Source organism: Armigeres subalbatus, chromosome 2, assembly GCF_024139115.2.
Source record: "Armigeres subalbatus isolate Guangzhou_Male chromosome 2, GZ_Asu_2, whole genome shotgun sequence".
Classification (NCBI taxonomy): Eukaryota; Metazoa; Arthropoda; class Insecta; order Diptera; family Culicidae; genus Armigeres; species Armigeres subalbatus.
The window spans coordinates 297234034-297257254 of record NC_085140.1 but is presented as its reverse complement, the minus strand read 5'-3'; the positions used below and the strand labels follow the sequence as shown (position 1 = coordinate 297257254).

General features: G+C 41.7%; 2 protein-coding genes across 2 annotated transcripts in view; one reads left to right on the top strand and one right to left on the bottom strand.

Moving 5' to 3' along the window:
* The window catches only part of LOC134212447 (structural maintenance of chromosomes protein 4), a 31620-nt gene extending 21554 nt beyond the window's left edge, over nt 1–10066 (top strand). Inside the window, exons 4-5 of the mRNA XM_062690317.1 lie at nt 8890–9489; nt 9554–10066. Of these exons, the coding sequence (XP_062546301.1) occupies nt 8890–9489; nt 9554–9901 (948 nt within the window). The 3' untranslated portion in view covers nt 9902–10066. The remainder of the gene's footprint in view (nt 1–8889; nt 9490–9553) is intronic.
* Nucleotides 1–23221, bottom strand: part of LOC134212452 (plasminogen receptor (KT)) — a 43663-nt gene that overhangs the window by 6670 nt on the left and 13772 nt on the right. The window lies entirely within an intron of this gene.

Sequence of the window (23221 nt, the reverse complement as noted above, 5' to 3'; positions counted from 1 at the left end):
TACCCTATAGGTTATTTTGCTAACGCTATTTTCGGATTCATGCTGTATAAACGTTAGAAAGAGGCCTACATGCTGCTTTTAGCACATAAGCTTCAAAATTATGCTTTCAGCATTATATCAACCATTATTCAAACATCTATCAGCATGTTCTGTTGGCTAACTTTTATGCATCATCAATCGCTGAAATTGTTTTTAGGCAACATTTTTTCGATCTGTATAGATGCTACTCTGCTGCTAATCGTTTAACAGTAGCCGTCAACAGAAATATCGCTTCTAGATGGCTTGTTTTCTTACACTATCTGCTAGCATTAATGACAGCGCTTTGTCAGTTGCTATAAGAGCAGGTGAATACCTTTGTAGCTGCATTACAGAAATCAATAGCTCATACACAGCTCCGGCAACAAAAATCAAATGTAAACATTGCGGTTTTGACGTTCCATACTGATAAGCTAGTAAAAGAAGCAGTATAAGGTTTACTTAAACGTTGTGTAATCTTCAAAGATACAGAAGTTGCCTAAAAGCTTCGTTAGTTCATTTATAGCGCCATTACGCTATATTGTTAGTGCTATAACAACAGCGAAAACTTTTTCATTGTGAATGCCACTCACCGTAATATGGGAAGTTGCTAACAAGCAACTCAGTTACATACATGAGCTCTTAACCGATAAGCTTTGTTGCTAATTCAGACAGAGCTGTTTTATGACTATATGAAAGCTGCATAAACGATAAAAGATGAAATATATTCGGCACAAACTGACTAGCTGATAGATATTTGGGTAATAGTCGAGTTGAAGTTTAAGAGATTATTTGCGGAGGCTTTTCTTTTATTCAGCATTGGCTGCTTTTATTCAAATAGTATACAGCCAAAGGCTAGAAGTTGAAGCTTTTAGCACCAAAATTGTTAGTTGGGTATTTAAAGCTCTTTTTAGTGGAATGTATTCAACCGTCTAAGACGAGTTAAGTATGCTCCATTGAATTCCACCAATATATTGTTAGGCATTGCTCGACACACAGTTGTGGTCGAAATACGTATCTGCAAAGATATCGAAATAATTGGTGGAATTAAATGGAGAGTACTTAACTCGTCTTAGACGGTTATGTTTTTTTGTTCCACCTTCCACATTCCGCTTTGATCGTCGCTATAATGTAATCCGTAGACGAGTTTACGTCATCAATGTCGGTCCATTCGTAATCGCTTCGTTTGTTTTTTTGAGGAGTAGGCTTGGTTGTTGTAGTGGAGGATAAATTTTGCGGGTTAGTGACAAAAGGTCGAAAGACAAAAGGTCAAAAGGGCAAAAGGTCGGAAGACAAATAGTCGAAAGACAAAAGGTCGAAGGGACAAATGATCGAAAAGGACAAAAGGCCGAAAAGGACAAAAGGTCGAAAGGGACAAAAGGTCGAAAGGACAAAACGTCGAACGAGACAAAAGGTCGAAAGGACAAAACGTCGAACGTGACAAAAGGTCGAAAAAGACAAAAGATCGAAATAAACAAGAAACTGAAACGGAGAGAATCAATCTCGCACAATACAAGTTTAATTTGTATCTTGAATCAATAATCTTTTTATCTCTAACAGAAATATTCCATAGTAATTACTCCTTCTCTGAAAATTTGTCATTCTCCAACTTTGATTGATGAGATAAGTGTATTACTTCTGCTTGAAGTTAAATGAATTTCACAAATTCCTTTGGAATACACCCAACTTATTATCAACTTGTTCTTGATCCACCTTTTGTCTCTTCCGACCTTTTATCCTTTTCGATATTTTGTCCTTTTCGACCTTTTGTCCTTTTCGACCTTTTGTCCCTTTCGACCTTTTGTCCATTTCGACCTTTTGTCTCTTTCGACCTTCTGTCCCTTTCGACGTTTTGTCTTTCCAGCCTGTTGTCCTTTCTACCTTTTGTCATTTCGACCTTTTGTCATAGATTCAAATTTTGCTGCTCGTTGTCAATCGGAAAAAAATGCCTTGGCAAAATGCTATCGTTGTCACAGTTTGACTTTGATTGTCGGACGATGTTGTGGCTCCTAGGCACTTCTTACCACGATGAGCCGACTGACCACCCTGACGGCATAAATTGAGCTGTCGAGGGTGATGTATGACGCTCGTAGCAAATTCATTCGTAGAACTCGAACGCCATTCGGTATTCCCAGGAAAAAGTGTTTTCAAATCTCATTCCTGAAGGAGATAACATCTCCATATTTCAACATGAAGTCACTGACAATGGCGTGACTCATCGACGGTGTTAGGTCGTGCACCCATACTACCCATATTACCACCAGGGAATCAATATTCGAGCAACGCCTAACAATATACCATTTGTCGTCAACAGTGTTTGTTACTGACAAACGCATCTCGCAACAAGCCTTTATCAGAAACCAAACACAATATGACAAGAATCATTTGCCTTTCATGCCCTGATATTTCCGGGAATACGATGCTAATTTTGTAATCATAGTTATATTCTCGAATATTTCCAAAAGCAGAAACTATGATAGCATAAAACCGAAATTTGCTGCAGAGATAATGCAAAATAACGGAATGAAAAGTTAGCAACAAAATTGTCTTCTTTTTTGTTACTGACAAAATTTTTCGGATCTTTGTCATTATAATCTCCGACAAAAACAAAACTGTGTCCTTGGTTCTCTTTTGTCGCCTGTATCGCATGCGCATTCAAGAAAAAATGATTCCCTGGTTACCGCATGTTACCGCATAATAGCCAACGTATTCGGGAATAAAAAAGCTATTGTTTCCACAGTGCATTGTGTGCTTCTTATTATGAATCGATTGTTAGCGTGAAATAACTTCATGAGATTTCATTTGAATGAACACGCAGTTTCGTGTATGTATTATAAAACTGTATGCTCCTCATATCCGTGTACTGGACTTTAATATTATTCTCCAAGAAACTTTGCACGTTTCCAGACTCTGGACAAACTGGTAGAACGCTGAAATCTATCACCAGGCTATATTTCCGAACACCGCACATATTAGTGCTGTCCAATGAGCAGCTCGAAGTAACTCGAAGTTGTTCCTGTCACGCTCATGCCCGTTTGTTGACAAAAAATAACGAGCAGGACGGGAACAACTTCGAGCTACTTCGAGCTGCTCATTGGACAGCACTATTGTAAGCGATAAAGCGAGAACGAGAGAAGTAAGGAAAATACATCCGTCAGGTACGATGTGTGGCTGTCAATTGATATACCTTGTTTTCGATGCATTCATCATCAGTCCAACTTTTGTTGCCTCACGTTTCAGGCAGATGTACGGTTCTGCCACTTTTGCAAATGTTCAGCTGACAATGTCCATGTCATCCGCGAAACAAACAAATTGACTGGATCTGTTGAAAATCGTACCCCAGCTCTCCACATGACACCCTTCTAGCGCAAGGTTGGACAACAGGCACAAAAGTCCATCAGCTCGGCTCGATTCGAACGAAGTGAAGTGTTCGCTCGATATCTTCACACAATTTTACATACCATCCTCCGTTGCGTTGCTTTGATCAGTCCGAGCAAAGATGAATAACTAATTGATAACAAATTCTATTATCCGGTTATCGAACATTTTGATAACTGAATTTGTTATCATTTTGGCTGAATTATAAAAAAATTGGTTTTGGTTGTTTTTTTTTTTTTTGGTTTGGTACGGGAGGTCCACGCTTTCTTCCTTCCCTTTTGATACCAAGCTATTGAGCGACCTTAGGCATGCCTGAAGTCGCTCGGTATCTAGGAGTCATCTTTCAAGTATTGGTTACGCAAGTATGAGATTAGATTAGATTAGGAGGAAAAATGCAGGCACGGATAATATCCACCTAGATCCTGCAATATCCGCAATATCACTTACCTCCTCATTATGTTTAGGTTATGTATCTTTCATTCTTGTTTACAATGCAGGTCTTCCGAAAATGCCGAAGCTGCAATCACCCTCACTCATTTAAATCTCACATACATTGTTTACGTGGATGAACTGTACATTCACCAAGATTTGTAGTAAAAGTTGCGTGAATTTCAGGCGAGCGTCACGTAGCAATCGTCGTTTGTTCAAGACAGCTCAGTTACGTGGTTTTTTACGTGAATATGACGTGATGAGTGGCGTTTTTTCTGTATATGTGTGTGCGTCTGTTTATGTATGTGCGCAAAATAAAACTCACTTATCTTTTAGGTACTTATCTTGACCCAATTTGTTTTCTTTTTGTGGTGGTTACAATGGCAGCTGTCCCTTGCTATTAATCTACACTGTACCCCGCCCATATTGGCTTCTATGAGCCTCCCGTTTTCCATCATCACACAGACGTTCCTAAGCGATGTTGCTCATGTGGTCACTGTTATGGGCCGTGTTGATGAAAACAAGGATTTGTATAACAGCCTACCCCCATCATTATAAGCACTTAGTATTGTCAAACTACCATCACTAACATCAACATAACCTTTACAAAAGTATAGTTTTTCTGTCACTACGAATCATTTCACTCAGTATAAGCAATGAAATCACGCATCATATTCACCTACTATCATTACGTTAATGTTAACATAGTCATCATGATCACCAAAAATTATTGCGGTCACTATCACCGTATCGCTCTTTCTTCACATTCATAACTCCTCCACTATCTTAACTCCCTTATGCTACGTTTTGACAGGGTAAGTGAGTTGAACAACTCAGTTGAATTCAATTGACTTGCCAAAAGTTGAACATGTTCAACTTTCTTTTCATTCAAGTAAGTTGAATAAAGGTGTTTAGACGTTCAATTTGCGTTCAATTCAAGCGACTTGCTCAATTCAATTGAACTGTCTAAACGTAGCATTAAGCAGGAAACAAGCCTCAGAAACGAGTCACCGAAAAATCACCAAACGGTCAAAACCAAATTATTAATTCGTCGGCACCATCTTTGTTCATAATTCCGTTCAACCTTTCCAAATTCACTTCACGACTTATACTTTGTTCACACTAGGGCCTTGTAACATGTTATTCGGCTCTCTTGATGAGCTTTCTTTTGTCGATAATTTGACATGTTATTCAGGCCGTAGTGCAAACATAGTATTAATAAGTATATAAGTCACTGCTTACGATTTTGTTGAACACTTGAACACTGATTCACTTATGCTACGTTTAGACAAGGCAAGTGAATTGAGCAAGTCGCTTGAATCGAACGCAAACTGAACGTGTAAACACCTTAATTCAATTCACTTGAACGAAAAGAAAGTTGAACATGTTCAACTTTTGGCAAGTCAATTGAATTCAACTGAGTTGTTCAATTCACTTTCCCTGTCAAAACGTAGCATTAATGTAGACCCATGACTGCCAACACGGGGCAGCAGGGACTTTGTCCAATGGCTTGACGACCCCTCCCCATGGCCACTGCGAGTTAGACCGGGACCATCGTCCCTAACCCCTAATCCCAAGGCGTCAAGCGACCCGTGCCGAGGGGATGCATGGCCAGGGGAGTGAAATAATAACCTAGGATTTAACGGAGCCTGTGGGGTACCTGGGCACCCTCCACAGTAATTGTCCCTTACCGCGTCATGCTGGGCTCTGGCGTGGTGGACCAGTCAAGTCAATTCTTAAACTAGTGGTAGTAGTGTAGGCGACAACCCCTTCGCATGAGGTGGGTTGTTCAGGTCTCCACCTAGGAGGCCAGAGGCAATAGTCGGCATCTCAGTGCGCAGCGCCAGCGTGGTTCACTTAACCTTCCTCTCGGCTAAAAAAACGCCGGTAGAGATTATTGACGGCCCATGGCTTGTGGAGGCGATGAACCGCAAACGCGATGGGCTTTCGGCCTTCGAGGTGGCGACGGAACAGCTGGACGCCATCATCGACTTTGCGTCATCGAAGCATAATATCAGTAAGGACCTCAAGAGGAGCTTGCAGAAACTTCGAAAGTCGATACTGGACGCCAAGCTGGACCCAAGTGTAAACCCGTGAAATCGGTGGAGTCGAGGTCTACCCAGACTGAGGCTCCAACGGAGCAGACACAAAAACGGGGGAGACAGTCTCCAGGGGATGAGCTCCCTGGGGGTCGCTCCAAAACGCGGAGGGTTACTACCCCGAACAAGGGTAGTGGGGCTGGGAAGCTGAACCCCGGCCATGTACCTCTAAAACCGGGGGAGGAAGGACCTGGAAAGGTCCGTCCACCCAGGAAAGACGGTGGTAAGGGGTTACGGCAGGCTGAGAGTTCTCAGCCGCACCAGACCAGGGAAATAGAGGGGGATGACGCCTCCTGAACCCTGGTCAAGAACAAGAGGAAACCGAAGACGTCAAGGGCCGAAAAGAAGGCCCAGGCGAATGAGGGTAGCAAGAAGTCTAGGGTAGGCGCCAATCGCTCCAGGGGCGATGCCCTAGTCATCACGGCGGACGAGGCTAAGTACTCGGACGTCTTGAAGGCGATGAGGAGTGACGTCAAGCTCGGTGAACTCGGCGCCGACGTACGTCGAATAAGACGTACCCGGATGGGCGAGATGATCCTCGAGCTGAAGCGGGGCGTCTCGCAAAAGGGCGACGCCTACAAGAAGTTGGCGGAGGAAGTCATAGGCGAGACGGTCAAGGTGGGGGCACTCACTACGGAGGTGAATCTAAGGGTTAAAGACCTGGACGAGATCACCGAAGTCGAAGAGCTCGTCACGGCACTGCGGCGACATTGTGAAGTGGAGACGCCCACCACCGCCGTTCGGCTACGGATAGGTCCGGCAGGGCCGCAGGTAGCATTGGTTCGGCTATCTGCAGCGGACACCTCCAAGGTAGTCAAGTTAGGGAGCGTCAAGGTGGGATGGTCGGTATGCCCTGTGGGCATATACGAGCAACCCGAAGTTTGCTTCAATTGCCTGGAACCGGGGCACAAGCAATGGGACTGCAAAGGCCCTGACAGAAGCAATCTCTGGCGACGCTGCGGATTGGAGGCACAATGCTGCACGAACCCTCCCAATTGTTTGATTTGTTCCAGCAAAGCTGTGAACAGCAAGCACCCCATGGGGGGTTCGATGTGTCCGGCGTTTAAGCGTGCTGCAAAATCACAGTGCAGGTAACGCAGCTGGCTTGCTCGGCCTCGCCCGAGTGTTTGGTGTGCGCAGGTTTAGAGGAAACGGCGGAACACGTGTTGTTCGTGTGCTCACGTTTTCGCGCAATGCGTGACCACATGCTTGCCACATGTGGTCTGGACACTACCCCGGACAACCTATTTCGGAGGATGTGTAAAGATGAAGTTGCCTGGAACGCCGTTTTATCGGCTATCGCCCAAATCGTCTCGGAGCTACACAGAAGGTGGCGCGTGGACTCAAGGATGGCTAGTTCAGGCGCAAATAAGAGGTGGTCCAAGGGATCGGAGTCGGCTTCATGGGTCATACCGGTGGTCATGCTCTGTTGTCGAACTCGATCCTTTTATCGAACAAGTGGCCACACGAAGAACAACATGGTATCGTCGCTTTCGCGGCGTCGGTCAACCGGGCGGGTTCCGAGCCCGAGGACGGAAAGGGGTCTTCGTCAAGGCTGGGGCAGGCGTAATTTATTATAGTTGAGAACGGGTTAGATAGTGAGGAAAATAATGAAAAGAATGGATATTAGTAAATGTCATTTTATTATTTATGAGGTACTATTAAATGGGATTATCAAATCAATGTAGTTTTATATTTAATATCAGTCGGATTCAATTAAGTAGCTTAATTTTTTTCTAATTTCAGTTAGAGATTTATATAATAAGTGATTAATTTGGTTGCAGCATAGCTGGGCCTTTCGACGATAATATCACAGACAAACAGACATAACACTCGTAAAATTTCCATCGCTCACTGATTTACTGGTCAATTGAAATAATCATTAGTTGGCCAATCGATCACTCGTGGCGCTCGCATCAGATTTGCTCTAGTTTGACGTTTACTCACTACCGCCATCTGGTTCGTGATTTGCCCAACTAACTGAAATCAACAGATGTCGTTAGTGTTTGAACGACGATGAATTTGATGAGTGAATGTTCAATGTGTTATGTCTGTTTCTCCGTGATAATATCGATTTATTGAATAATTTTTCCTCAATGTGGTCCACGTTGTCTTGTAACTGATCTAGCAGGTAATAATGAGCACTCCATTTTATAACTTATTTTTAACATAAACGTTGACTACGATAAAATTATGAGAAGTCTCTTTTTAAAGTAACTCTCTAGTACAGGATGCTAGCTTGGATCAGCTAAATAGTATCTTCAAAACTATGTCGCATAGGACATTAAACTACGGAGCCAATATTGAATACATTCAAATGAATTATAGATTGTTGTGAAAGGAGGTGTCTGTATCGATTACCTATTTTGACATAATTCAGTTACAACACAATAGGAGACTAAGCACAATTGACTGACTATTAAAAGGCTCTTTATTCAATAAATTCAGTCTCATTATACCACACCTCCCTTAGCTTCTATCCGCGACATGTAGCACGCACCCTGTCGGTCACTGAGGAAATCGAATAGGAGTATACGAACTTACAATTCAATTCCTAAAATCTATACCACTTTCTTCATGTGAATTCAAATAGATTCCAACCAATAGTTCGTAGACTACTACCAGCACAGATTACAATTCTCCTAGAATATAGAAATATTTGTGGAGAATTATAATCCAAATCCCAGGGACTTATCTTGACCCAATTTGTTTGCAACATTATTTGCATTCGACGGGGAATCCATTGTTACATTGTTTCCTATTAAAAATAGGCCAGATCGAACTATGGGATCAAAAGTTATGGCCAAAATACGATTTCTATACAAAAAACCGGCTAACAAAATCTCACTCAAGTTTTTTTTAGTATAAATATTAAATAATGCACGAGAAAGGCACAAACACCGTTTTTTTAATTATTTCATTTCATCAAAACTTAATTTTTCAATTTTTCGTCTTATTTCTTTCTCAGCTAAAGCCACTGAAACTGCACGAAATTCCCGGCGAACCTACCCCGGAGCCTTTGAAAGAGTACACCGAAGAGGAGCTCAACAGCTACAAGCTTTCCGATCTGCAGTACCAGTTCTCCATTCAGGAGGAAAAATTGAACGCCAGCAAACCGAATCTCTCCGTCATTGAGGAGTTCATGAAAAAGCAGGAAGCCTATCTGCAGCGTGTGGCCATCCTGGAGGAGATCACCGCGAAGCGAAACGAGATGCGTCAGCTGTATGACGACGTGCGGAAAAAACGCTTCACCGAGTTTATGCAGGGATTCCACATCATCACGAAGAAGCTGAAGGAAATGTACCAGATGATCACGTTGGGCGGTGACGCCGAGCTGGAGTTGGTCGACTCGATGGATCCTTTTAACGAGGGCATCGTGTTTAGCGTTCGACCGCCGAAGAAGTCCTGGAAGATGATCTCCAACCTGTCTGGAGGCGAGAAAACTCTTTCGTCGTTGGCGCTTGTGTTTGCACTGCACTATTATAAGCCTTCTCCGCTGTACGTGATGGACGAGATCGATGCGGCATTGGACTTCAAAAACGTGTCCATCGTGGCTCACTACATCAAGGTTTGCGTTTGCATCGGGTAGGTCAGTTTAGCAACGGTTTTTAATTTTATATTCTTTTCTGTAGGAGCGAACAAAAAATGCCCAATTCGTGATTATTTCCCTGCGCTCGAACATGTTTGAACTGTCCGATTATCTGGTGGGAATCTACAAAGTAACCGACTGCACCAACTCGGTGACGATCCAGAACGATCCACCCAAGTTCCATTCGGCTACTCAGCAGCAGTCGCAATCTTTCTTCGATCCGAACTCCAGCCTAAAGTCGGACTCGGGGCTCGATCAAACCAAGACGGAAAAGTTGGAATCGGAAAAATCCCCTACGCAAAGTGACTCACAGAAGGAGAACGTGCCGGAGCCGGCTCAAGCGGCCTCGATTTCCCAGCAACCGATGGAGGTTTCGGTCGAGGCAAACTAAAGATAAGTTATTGTAATCTATTGAGGTATTTCTATGTTTGTATTCATTTCATTTTCATTGAACAACATTGACTATTATTACGTGTGTGCTAGTTATAGGGTGAGATAGTTTCACATTTCTACAAAGAATTAACGACATTTTGTGTGACAAAGCACATATTGAAAATTGGTAATCATTTTCCTGGGAAAGAAAGCCATGCCTTTATTGTTGTGACTCTGACTACACTGTTTCCGCCTAAATGATTCTGTTCTGACGTAATAATAGAAGAAAGTAAAAGTGTAAGAGCGAAATGTCGCGTGCTCGTCTAAATCTTGCGTCTACCGGGTTTGTGTAATCCTAGTGTCATATGTCAAAGATCAAACCTCGCCAACAAATAGTTTTCTGGTGTCAACGTTCATTGCGTCTACAAACGGCGGCTAATCATCTGTTGTATGTAGGAACATCGTTCAGCGCCGATGTATTGAGTAGAAGAGTAGTTTATATGTCAGGCTCTTGAATTTCCGAAGCTGAATCGTGATCATGCGCAAACGATGGAATGTGGATGTCGACTGTTTTCGCTGCCGACTACACGGCAGAGGCGGATCTTCATATTTCTGGCTCTCTAAACGAAAAACAATATCGATTTTCAATTCTATTTGCGTTTCCTGTACACCGATGTTGACAAAATGTCAGGAATATGAGAAAAATATTACTTACTGGTATTTGGGGCTTCCATTCCGGGAAACGATTTCCCGGAAAATAAATTTTCCCGGGAAACATACATGAGTTTCCCGAATTTCAAATTAATAAACTTATTTATTTTGTCATTTTTTTAATTTCCTCAAATATAATGGTGACTAATGATTTCGGAAAATCAATTATATTTTTTAAATGACATCTTCTAATCTCAGGCACTTCAAAAACTTCTTTTTAAGAGTATAATTCGAGATAGATTAAATCCCATATTGTTGAGAAATGAAATTGTATCTGAAGAAACTACAGAATTGTACGATGCTGATGCTATACATTGCGTGCTGCAGAGAGGTGAAACGAATAAGTTTTTCAATCGTTCGTTCGTTTATTTCGTAGGTTCAATTATTATAATCTTTATCATCTCGACATCGTAGGTTCAAGCGCCAGTGGACGTTGAATAATCGAATTAAATAATTATCGTTTGTGATGAAACTTTTCAATTCCAAGAACACAGTTACTTATTTATATAGAGCTATCAATTTTTAATAGTCCGCAGATATTTAAACAAGGACAGCGACGCGACGGCTTCGGTAAGCATGCTCTATTACTGTCAGAGGATTTTTCTTAGAAATTCCATTTTAATTCGATTCTTGAACAGACTCATATTTCAAACACCTCACTCTAACTTTCACCTACTCAGTGACTGAGTATAAATGTATTGCCGTCTCTTTTCTTGTCACGGAAATTGAGCAAAATTTCCGTGGCATAGAAAAAGAGAGCAATACAATTTTACTCAGTCCCTGGGTAGGTTAATGTGCTGTTTATTCAGATTTGTCAGATTTGATTTCATTTGAATATTTCAGAAGCTTTCTCCAGAGGCAGAAGCTTTCCCAAATAATGGATTAGTATTCAATTCCGGACACATTAGAGTGTAAAAGTTAACAGATTTTAGGCCTTTGATGTGTGGTCATTACAATAATAGCATTGTAGTGACCTCACATTAAAGACGTTATGCAATTTTGGTGCCGTTCGGAAATTGAGACAAAATTTGGCTGAAAAATTCATTCAATTGATAGTTACGATTAATCAAGTACAACCATCAAGCGTTTGTCTAAAATGTCTTCTTTTACGCCATGGGTTCCCAAACTGTGGGTCGCAAAAGACAAATCTTGATTCATACTTTTGTCCCACAAATCTATACCAGCTTTTAGATTAGGATATAAGACGCGGCTACAAAGCAAGACCATGCTGAGGGTGGCTGGGTTCGATTCCCGATGCCGGTCTAGGTAATTTTCGGATTGGAAATTGTCTCGACTTCCCTGGGCATAAAAGTATCATCGTGTTAGCCTCATGATATACGAATGCAAAAATGGTAACCTGGCTTAGAAACCTCGCAGTTAATAACTGTGTAAGTGCTTAATGAACACTAAGCTGCGAGGCGGCTTTGTCCCAGTGTGGGGATGTAATGCCAATAAGGGAGCGTCCACAAATTACGTAACGCTTAGGGGGGGATGGGGGGTTGGGCGAAGTCTGACGACTCATACATAATTTTTAGATGCTTCATACAAAAAGTGTGATATGGGGGAGGGGCGGGTGTTGAAAATGCCCAATTTTTGCGTTACGTAATTAAAGGATCTTCCCAAGGAAGAAGAAGAAGAAGAATGATTGGATGATTAGAGAACAACAATCTTTAGGAAGTCAGTGACCTTCTTTTATTATACGATATTTGGGCAAATAAAGCCTGTCCACGTTAAATTTCGGACACCCATCATCCCATGCGATTTTTTGAAATTTTCACAAACCACTGAGGAGATCAATTTACACGACAGTTGAATCTCTCCGCTTTATGTTATTCTTTCAGCGGGGTTTCCTTCTTGTCCAAAAAGATAAAATGGCTACAAATCAGTTGGACATTGTCTCAGTGTCCGAAATTTAACGTGGACAGGCTTTATATTAAAGTCCTACACAATCCAAATCTAACCTAAGTCCAACCTAAATACAATCCAAATACAGGTAATCTTCGATATAACGTACATTTTTCCCCTATTTTACGTTTTGAAAATAGGGTAGCATACAGGGTGCGACGGTTGTTGGCACCCTCAACAATATTTACGTTTTCCAGCAAACATACACTATTTATGAACATAATTATGATTCAATCACACAATTTCATGTCTAAGCTTTCATTTGAATAAGTTGTTTGTGTAAAAGTAGCAAGATTTGATGTGTTAATCACCGAAACAAATTTGCACGTACGAAATCCTTGCTATTATTGCATTGCCAAAGAAAGCAGCGCACGAAAAGCAAACTGTTACTTACTTTTTTGGATCGCCTGTTTCTCCTCTTCATTGCGTATGACACGACAAATTAAGTACGTAAACTATTTTTTACACTTTATCAACACTTGATTATCACCACAAAGAGCAAATTTATGCAATATTTGCTGTATTTTTCACTAAATAAAATCGGGACTGTTCGTTTTCTTTGACAGCAGCACACTTCGGAATAGAGCAAGAGAATGTGTTTGTGAGCATATCAAACACACGCTAAAAAGATACCACGCACAATTCTATGTGAGTTGATTTTAGCAAAAATACGAACAAAATATCCGGCGATGGCATTTATTTTTTAAAAAAATTTAAAATACAAATGCTTCTATTCAGATTTGTACGCAGACCATGAATTATATCAAAAGTGATAGCCACACCATAGTATTTTAACCCTTATGTGGCTGACAGGACCGTTTTCCATTTGCAACTTCAATACTTTCCAAGCTCTTAAAAACAATCATAATCATTCCCGTTCCTACATAGCGCATTTCAACCATAAATAATTGCCTACTTTTAGGGTATTATCTATTATTCAACTGTGAAACGTAGTGTAAGAATGGGGTGGCTCCAGCGGCTGGATAGGACAGTGCTGCCCATTATTCATATATGAAGACTCACGAGGTAGAATATATTGTTAATATACTATACTACCAAAACTGACGAGCTTCGTTTCACCAAACATTGATTAATTATATATTTTTTACATTATTTAAAAGACGATTAAGTATTCGAAATTTGCAAATTTTGATTCCATTTTTTGGATTAATTTTCGATTAACGCAGAAATTTGTATTTCATTTGTATGGGAGCCCCTCTTCCAGAAGAGGAGGGGTCTAATATCATCATAAGAACCTTCATCGTTCCCAAAAACCTCTACATACAAATGTTCATGCCGTTTTCTAGTCTATAAGGGCAGACAGACAAAAATTCATTCTTATGTGTATAGATTTGGTTTTACGTAGTTTACGTCTAGTGGTCGTGTCTTGTACACAAACACCATGATTTTTTTGATGAAACAAACATATCATGTAAGGACCGCAAAGAGCAAGTTGTATATTTGAAACTGGTTGATAGACTTTTGCTACGACTCTAAGGCATTACAAAAGACAAAAGATGTAAATCTTGGCAGCGGATAAAAAGCATTTAAGTTCCCTTCTCCGAAATGGCCAACATTATTCAAATAGGTTGAAAATGGTGAAAGTTATGATAATATCAATATCTGGGTACACGGGTACCCTATCTGCCATTCACGTCTGTTTTTTGTTAGCCGCATAAGGGTTAAATTTGTTTTACAATGTGTTTAAATGCTTTTGCCTATATGTCTACATCACATAAAATTGATGCCAAGGCTAAAAATCCATGTTTTGTTTTAAGCCAATTTGATAAACAATAAAGTTTGTTCCAAAATTGAGTGAAACGAGATGAGCGTGCGGCCGATTAATATGAATGAATTTTACTACTGGAGGATATAAACAACCAGCATTTAGCACCAATACATTACCAGTTTTCTACTTCCATGTCTAGTTGCTAAAGAGAGCAAACTCATTGCTGATAATAGAAATTGCTATGCCAATAGAAGAAACGTGTACCTGTTACTTTATATTAAATTTACTGAGTTTGTGGTAAAAGCTGTTATATTTAGTGAACAACAATCATCAAAGAAAGAGCATACAAATGTATACCAGTTGAACTATACCTGTGTTTTAGTGTATTTATTCATTATTTTTATCATTCTATTTGGCGAATGTCTTAGACTGCCAAGAATAGGTATTTTCCCCTATGTTTGTTTTAATTAGTTTTTTTCAAGATAATTATATCAATTGGCATGAACATTTGTCTAGGGATCAAATCATCTTCTAGAATCTGAATTTATCATTCAGAGACATTATTTTTCATCTGTTATATTTCCTCTGTTGGCACTGAAGGAGCTAATTTGAGGCACGATGGGGCTCGTGACCCACCAAATTGTATATTTTGCCTGAAATTTAAGTATGACAAGTATGCCAAAATTGTTCCTTTTTTATAAATTTTAGAGAAACGCCGTAAAGCATTCATCGGAAACTGCAATAGGCATTTCTCCGGATGTTCCATCTGAAATTCATTCAGAAAACAACAAGAATTCCTTCGAACATTCGTCCAGGGATTCTTTCGCAAAATCTATCGGAAATGACTTTGAAAATTTATCAGATATTCCTTCGGAGTTCCCTCCGGCAATTCCCCTCGGGAATTCTTCTGAAAATTATTTAAAGAACGAAATATTTTCCGAAGAAGATCCTAACCGAGTTCTCGGAGGAGTGTCTTAAGAATTTTCTGAGGGGATTCATTTCATTTATTTAGTCTACATCTAAACAGATAACCAGGCTTCGGAATTCTTACTCACTCACGCGTCAACAGATCGCTCCACCATCCATTTTATCCGGATAAATTACAGTGCGATAAACTCCGGCATAAGCGATGGTGCGAAAAATTATTATCCCTCTTCCCATGTTTCGCGAAAATCAAATGCTGCTTACTTTGCTTCTCCGAATTGATTGCATACGACGATGTGCCACGATAAGTAGTAGGTTCAATACAGCAGTTTTGCTATTTATTTTCAATCGGGCGCTTTACACATTTTAAAATTGTTTAAGGATCGAATCCCGTCGCGGACCTACATTTTTGTAAGTATGCTTTTAAAACTTTTTCTGGAGAAGTGGCAAGGTGGAGAATTTGGAGGCCCAAAATTAAATTATCCGGCAAGCCGGCACTCGCGAGTTTATCGCCCGCCTTTCTATCCGGATAAAATATTGTGTGAGAACACTTGCTCGAAGGAGAATATGGAAAAATTGCACTCCGCTGTTTGGATCAATCCTGGGTTTTTATTCATATGAGTGAGAATTCCGAAGCCTGCAGATAAAACTGAATCAACAATTTGACGCCACAACACACGGTTCGAGGCCGCATCTCTCCATCCTCGAATACGCCCCACGCTTGCCAAGTCGTTTTGCACCTGGTATGCCCACCTTGATCGCTGTGCTCCACGCCGTCTCATAGCTGCCGGATCGGAAGCGAAAACCATCTTTGCAGGGTTGTTGTCCGGCATTCTTGCAACATGTCCTGCCCATCGTACCCCTCCGGCTTTAGATATCTTCTGGATACTGGGTTCGCCGTAGAGTCGTGGTTCATTTTTCGCCGCCACATTCGTCTCTCGAATACTCCGAGTGCTTGCAAGTCCTCCTCGAGCATTGTCCATGTTTCATGTCCGTAGAGGACAACCGGTCTTATTAGCGTCTTGTACATGACATATTTGGTGCGGTGGCGAATCTTTTTTGACCGCAGTTTCTTCTGGAGCCCGTAGTAGGCCCGACTTCCACAGATGATACGCCTTCGTATTTCACGACTAACATTGTTATCAGCCGTTAGCAAGGATCCGAGGTAGACGAATTCCTCGACCACCTCGAAGGTATCCCCGTCTATCGTAACCAGTGTTGTAAAATGTCATTTGCATTCGTTCGTATAATTTTCCTAGAACTTTTTCCCGAAGGTAGCTATCAATCCATGATGTATGGCGAACTTATAGAGCTTAAATGCAGTCTTCACGAAAACATGAGCGGCGCTGAGCTTGAGTGCAGTTTTTGCAAGTTCATGCTCATCCCGAGCGCGCGTTCTCCTTCAAGCTCCTGTTCACCATCAGCATCGAACATGGGTGCGAAAAATGAACGCGGTGCGGCTTAGCTTAGGCTCGAGCTCAAGTTCAAAACTTGGGCTGTGTGTTCAGGCTGTGTGCTCATCCAGCATGCTGTGTGCTCAGATTGTATGCTTAGGCTGAGAACTAAGGCTGTGAGAATAGGTTTTGGGCTGAGCGCGATGCTTCACGATTATGCGGCATGTTCCGCATTCGCCATAGTTGAGCGGCATATCAAAAAAAGATGAATCGGAGTTGGTAGATGAAAACAAGTTGTGCTTTCAGCATTGGCATTTGCGTGCGTCAAACGGGAAAACAGTCAAATCGTTCGCAAAAGTACCCATTCTGCGTGGCCCTTTAGTATGCGAAAAGCAAGCGTGTTATGTTTTATTGTTGAAAATAATCCAAAACGTGAAGCAAACTAACTTTCACATGAAAATTTAGTGTGTTAACAAGGATGGTACATAACATTATTATTCCTATCCAGCTTCATTAAAAGAATGAAACTCAATTGGGGAAACAAATGAAATAGGGTGAATGATCCGATAGTCGTGGGTGTTCCTATAGTTGCGGTAGTGCTGTTTTTACAAAATCTACGAATTGAACGCAGCAACCCATGTAGTCCATCAATTTGTTGACATGTCAGTAGACGAAATAAAAGGAAATAGATTTGGATTTCCCTCGAAATCGGTAAAGTATCACTGAAATACCTTATCATTTTCTCAGCATTGCACCAATAGTTGCGGTAGTGTTCCCATAGTTGCGAGTCCCATAGGAAAACAATGGGAGTCGCAACTATAGGAACACGAATTAAAAAAATAACGCAACTATTGGAACACTGTACCAATAATAGGAGGTACTATTTTAGGTGGAAATAATAGATTCTGCTGCAATTTCAACACTTTTCGGATAAAATATGTTTAACTATCCTTCTCATACACTCTTGAGGTAATTACCTCAACTTAAGTGCACTTAAGTGCAATGAAGTATAGACTTGATGGAAAGCAAGAAATAGTGGTGGAACGTGCTTAGTTCCTCCACTATTGGGTCTTTTACCCTATAAAATCTTTCTAAAAAAAAAAATAAAAACATAAAAAGTGTAGGTACAAGAAACGGATTAGTTAATTGATTGCCACTAGCATGTTTGGGTCCAGTCTAGAGTGTTTTCGTGAGGGAAACATTTTCGACGCCCTGGACATAGTATATTCATTGTGTTTTCTACATAAGATACACAAAACACATGTATACAATGGCAGGCATAGAAAAGCCTCAATTATAACGGTTCCTTTAAATGCTAATAGGGAACACTTAGTTCAAAACAGGTCAAGTTGCAGTTGAAATGTATAGATCCATTGAAGAAGAAATGTTTCGATATTGTAAACTGTGTGTCACACAAACCCTCAACAAATTGTGTTGAACATATAGAATTGTTTTTTTTTCTATAGTAGGTAGATACATAGTAAAGTACGTGAGTTAAAATTTATGCATTAGTTGTTCAATAATTCCGATTTCACATGGAGGCTTATATAATCGTGAATTGAATACTTCATTGTTGATTATCGCATTGCCAAAATATGTACACACATTTCCATCCCAAGTAGAAAGAAATCCCTCAGTGCCGGACAACTTAGTCACATTACGTAAAATTCTATAAATTTCGGGTTCTGCGATAGGTACTCTTTATACACAAAATATACGATTCATATTTTATTATTCGAACATGATTTCCGATGATGTACTTTGATAATGACTGAAGGTAAAAAAATCACGGATTACCAAATCGTCCTCCAATATCGTAAACTTAAGCGGCATAGGGAAGCAACCGAAAGAATTTTTGAAACTCTTCTCAACAAGTCTAAAAGATATTCAATTAAAAATGGTTAGAAGTATGTACGGGGTTGGACTTTCCTTATGCTTATGTTTTTCGTGGAATGTCCTTTTACTCTGTCATTGAGGATATTTTAAATATCTACGCGCATATTGCGCAGATTCCGCCTTATTAGACTGCTGCGCGAAAATTATTTGCGTGCATATTTTTCCCGCGTCACACACACAAATGAATTGACACTGTTTATTGTTTATTTGAGTAAACAAAACCATGTGTGTTCGATAAATAACAACAACAGAAAAGAATTACGAAGATAGTTTGAATGTATTGGTGTGCACGCTAAAAATTCGAAGCAAAACGAAGTTGCGCCAGAGTCTAAAAATTGATGCAACGAGCAATAATAAGATGATAAATAAGTTCCTTTTTACTTTAACGAACAAAGTATCATCGAACCATTGAAATTCAATTATATGAAAACTAGAGTTTCAACACCAAAATGCTAAGCCTAGCCAACCAAGCAATGTCTGTTGGTTGTAACCGATGTTTTGTACTGTGCTCAAAGCGGCGCTCACAGCCGCGCTGAAAACATTAATGTTCGAGCGCCGCTATGAGCGCAGTGCAAAACATGAGCATCCAGCCTACGCTCGGGTTCATGCTCATTTTTACGAGTGCACGTTCGAGCCCGAAGAGAATGTTCATTCGAGTGCGGCAGCACGGATAAACATTTACGCGGGGCTGCACCTTGAAGACTGCTTAAATGTGGCTACAACTTTGTCTAACAAGACATTGCTGTAAATATGTAATCTGGGGCGTGGGAGGCAAAATGTCATTCAAATGACATTATGTCAAATGACACGTGACATTTTGGAGAGTTTTCACTCTCAGATGTTATATTTAGAGCAATGTACCCTTGGGCAAAAATATAGCCCTACTCAATCGTTATGAGTACATCTAAAATTATGGAATAAATTTGGCTTCTAAAGAAAGTTATGAACAAATTAGTCAAATGACATGCAGATGACATTTTACAAGCCTGATCGTAACACTGCTTTCCAGGCGGGCCCTGCCGCGCTCGGTTCCGCCCACAAGCATGTACTTTGTCTTTGACGCATTCACCACCAGTCCAACTTTTGTTGCTTAACGTTTCAGGCGGGTGTACAGTTCTGCCACCTCTGCAAATGTTCGGCCGACAATGTCCATGTCGTCCGCGAAGCAAATAAATTGACTTGATCTGTTGAAAATCGTACCCCGGCTGTTACTCTCCGCATGACACCTTCTAGCGCAATGTTGAACAACAGGCACGAAAGTCCATCACCTTGTCTTAGTCCCCGGCGCGATTCGAACGAACTGGAGTGTTCGCCCGAAATCTTCACACAGTTTTGCACACCATCCACCGTTGCTTTGATCAGTCTGGTAAGCTTCCCAGGGAAGCTGTTCTCATCCATAATTTTCCATAGCTCTACGCGGTCTATACTGTCGTATGCCACCTTGAAATCAACGAACAGATGGTGCGTTGGAACCTGGTATTCACGGCATTTTTGAAGGATTTGCCGTACAGTAAAGATCTGGTCCGTTGTCGAGCGGCCGTCAACGAAGCCGGCTTGATAACTTCCCACGAACTCGTTCACTAATGGTGACAGACGACGGAAGATGATCTGGGATATCACTTTGTAGGCGGCATTAAGGATGGTGATCGCTCGAAAGTTCTCACACTCCAGTTTGTCGCCTTTCTTGTAGATGGGGCATATAACCCCTCCCTTCCACTCCTCCGGTAGCTGTTCGGTTTCCCAGATTCTGACTATCAGTTTGTGCAGGCAAGTGGCCAGTTTTTCCGGGGCTATCTTGATGAGCTCAGCTCCGATACCATCCTTACCTGCTGCTTTATTGGTCTTTAGCTGTTGGATGGCATCCTTAACTTCCCTCAAGGTGGGGGTGGTTGGCTTCCATCGTCCGCTGAACTGACGTGGTCATCTCCTCCGCTGCCTTGACTTTCACTGCCTGTACTCCCAGCGCCATTCAAATGTTCTTCGTAGTGCTGCTTCCACCTTTCGATCACCACACGTTCGTCCGTCAAGATGCTCCCATCCTTATCCCGGCACATTTCGGCTCGCGGCACGAAGCCTTTGCGGGATGCGTTGAGCTTCTGATAGAACTTGCGTGTATCTTGAGAACGGCACAGCTGTTCCATCTCCTCGCACTCCGCTTCTTCCAGGCGGCGTTTCTTCTCCTGAAAAAGGCGGGTCTGCTGTCTCCGCTTCCGTCTATAACGTTCCACGTTCTGCCGGGTACCTTGCTGCAGCGCGACCGCCCGCGCTGCGTCCTTCTCTTCCAGAATATGTCTGCACTCTTCGTCGAATCAATCGTTCCGTCGACTTCGACCCATATACCCGACGTTGTTCTCCGCTGCGTCGTTAATGGCTGCTTTGACTGTATTCCAGCAGTCCTCAAGAGGGGCCCCATCGAGCTCACCCTCTTCCGGCAACGCTGCCTCGAGATGCTGCGCGTATGCAGTGGCGACATCAGGTTGCTTCAGTCACTCTAGGTCGTACCGCGGCGGTCGTCGGTACCGAACATTGTTGATGACGGATAGTTTTGGGCGCAGTTTAACCATCACCAGATAGTGGTCAGATTCGATGTTAGCGCCACGATATGTCCTGACGTCGATAATGTCGGAGAAGTGCCGTCCATCAATCAGAACGTTGTCGATTTGTGATTCTGTCTGCAGTGCTGATCTCCAGGTGTACCGATACGGGAGGCTGTGTTGGAAGTAGGTGCTGCGAATGGCCATATTCTTGGAGGCGGCGAAATCAATTAGTCGTAGGCCGTTTTCGTTCGTCAGCCGGTGAGCGCTGAACTTTCCAATAGTCGGTCTAAACTCCTCTTCTTGGCCAACCTGAGCGTTCAAATCTCCTATGATGATTTTGACGTCGTGGCTTGGACAGCTGCGCGTAGAATGCGTCCTTATCATCATCAGTGCTTCCGGAGTGTGGGCTATGGACGATGATTATGATGAAGTTGAAGAACCGGCCTTTGATCGTCAACCTGCACATTCTTTCATTGATCGACCACCACCCGATAACCCGCCTTTGCATATCGCCCATCACTATGAAAGCTGTTCCCAGCTCGTGTGTGTTGCCGCAGCTCTGGTAGATGGTATGATTACCTCTAAACGTTCACACCATTGATCCCTTCCAACAAACCTCCTGCAGCGCTACGATGCCGAATCCACGGTACTTGAGCACATCGGCGAGTATGCGTGTGCTCCCGATGAAGTTGAGAGATTTGCAGTTCCACGAACCGAGTTTCCAATCGCTAGTCCCTTTTCGTCGCAGTGGTCTTCGTCGATGGTTCCGGTTCGTACTATCTTGTTGATTGTTCGTAGCGTGAGTTTTTTTTGGCTGGCTTGCAGGGCCTGACACCAAACCCCCTAAATTTCCGGAGGACCATTCCTCCTTATTTCCAGTGGACCATGGTGCACAGTTTCACTTAGAGTCCCTCGCTGGCACTCGGACGATGATCAGCCGCCCCTAACATGGAGAACAGACGCTGTTTTGAGCCGATCCTGACATGGAGAACAGACGCTCAATAAGATTTGAACCTCCGGAGAGGAGCAAACCCCCCCTTCCCTGTCAGCATACGACCATAGTTCCCACCGGGGTTGGTTACCCGATCTTCCCTAAGGTTGCTCGTATCCCGGCCAGCACCGCGGGGAGGTAGGGATAGGAGTTGCTGGGTAAGAGGCTAAGGACCGCTAGATGGGGTCTATTTTATTCCTTCAGGTACGCGAAGTACCAATGGTACGCTTTACCCAGCATTTGCCGTGACTGATGGGCCCTCTTATTCGGTTCAATTTGATGCCCTGGTGCTCTGGACAAAATTTCAGCCAAATCGGTCAACGTTTGGGCGGTGCTAAACTCGTTGGAAGTTTATATAAAAAAAATGTATGCAGAAACATCCCAAAACAGTGATTTGCAGTTGGACGGCACATTTTACGATCAAGAATCATGATACTTATCCAGTTCTTGTAGAATTTAATACATAATGTTATGCTGAAAACCGCGAGAAGATTAGAGTTTATTAGGCAAAGATATTAGCTTTTTATTGGAGTGTTGTAGGGGTGAATTTATTTCTTTTCAAAGGTAAAAGAAACGAAATTTGCTCAAACCCACTTCAGAGAAATGCTAATAACTTAGCCGAGCAAACTTTAATCGTCTCGCGGCTTTCTGCATAATATTCTGTATTATATTTTTCAAGATCTGAATGAGTATCATTGTTCTTCATCGTAAGTAGTGCCATCCAACTGCAAATCACTGTTTTGGGATGTTTCAGCATACATTTTTCCATATAAACTTCCAACGAGTTTAGCACCGCCCAAACCTTGACCGATTCAGCTGAAATTTTGTCCAGATCATCAGGGCATCAAATAGAACCGAATAAGAGGGCGGCCCATAAAAAAAATGAGAAAAGTTTTTCCCATATTAATTTGAGCCACCTTAATGTATAGAGTACAGAGCCTTCTATACTTCTATATAGCCTTCTGGTACTCCTAAATAAATAGAAAGGCAGAATTTTTTTAATCGATTTTTTTTCGTTTCTCACTATTTCAGTAAATATTAACAAATCAAGATTTTTTCGCCGAATTTTCAAAAATAGAAAGAGCATACATTTAGAGTCCTGTTCCAAAACTTGCTTTAAAATTTTGTCGGCTGATTTTCAAGGAATTTAGGTTTAAAATTTATTTTAATTTTGAACAAAAGTGTTACTTCCCAACAAACAATTTAAGCTAATTTACAATGTTATGAAAACTCATATGTGAATATGTACGTT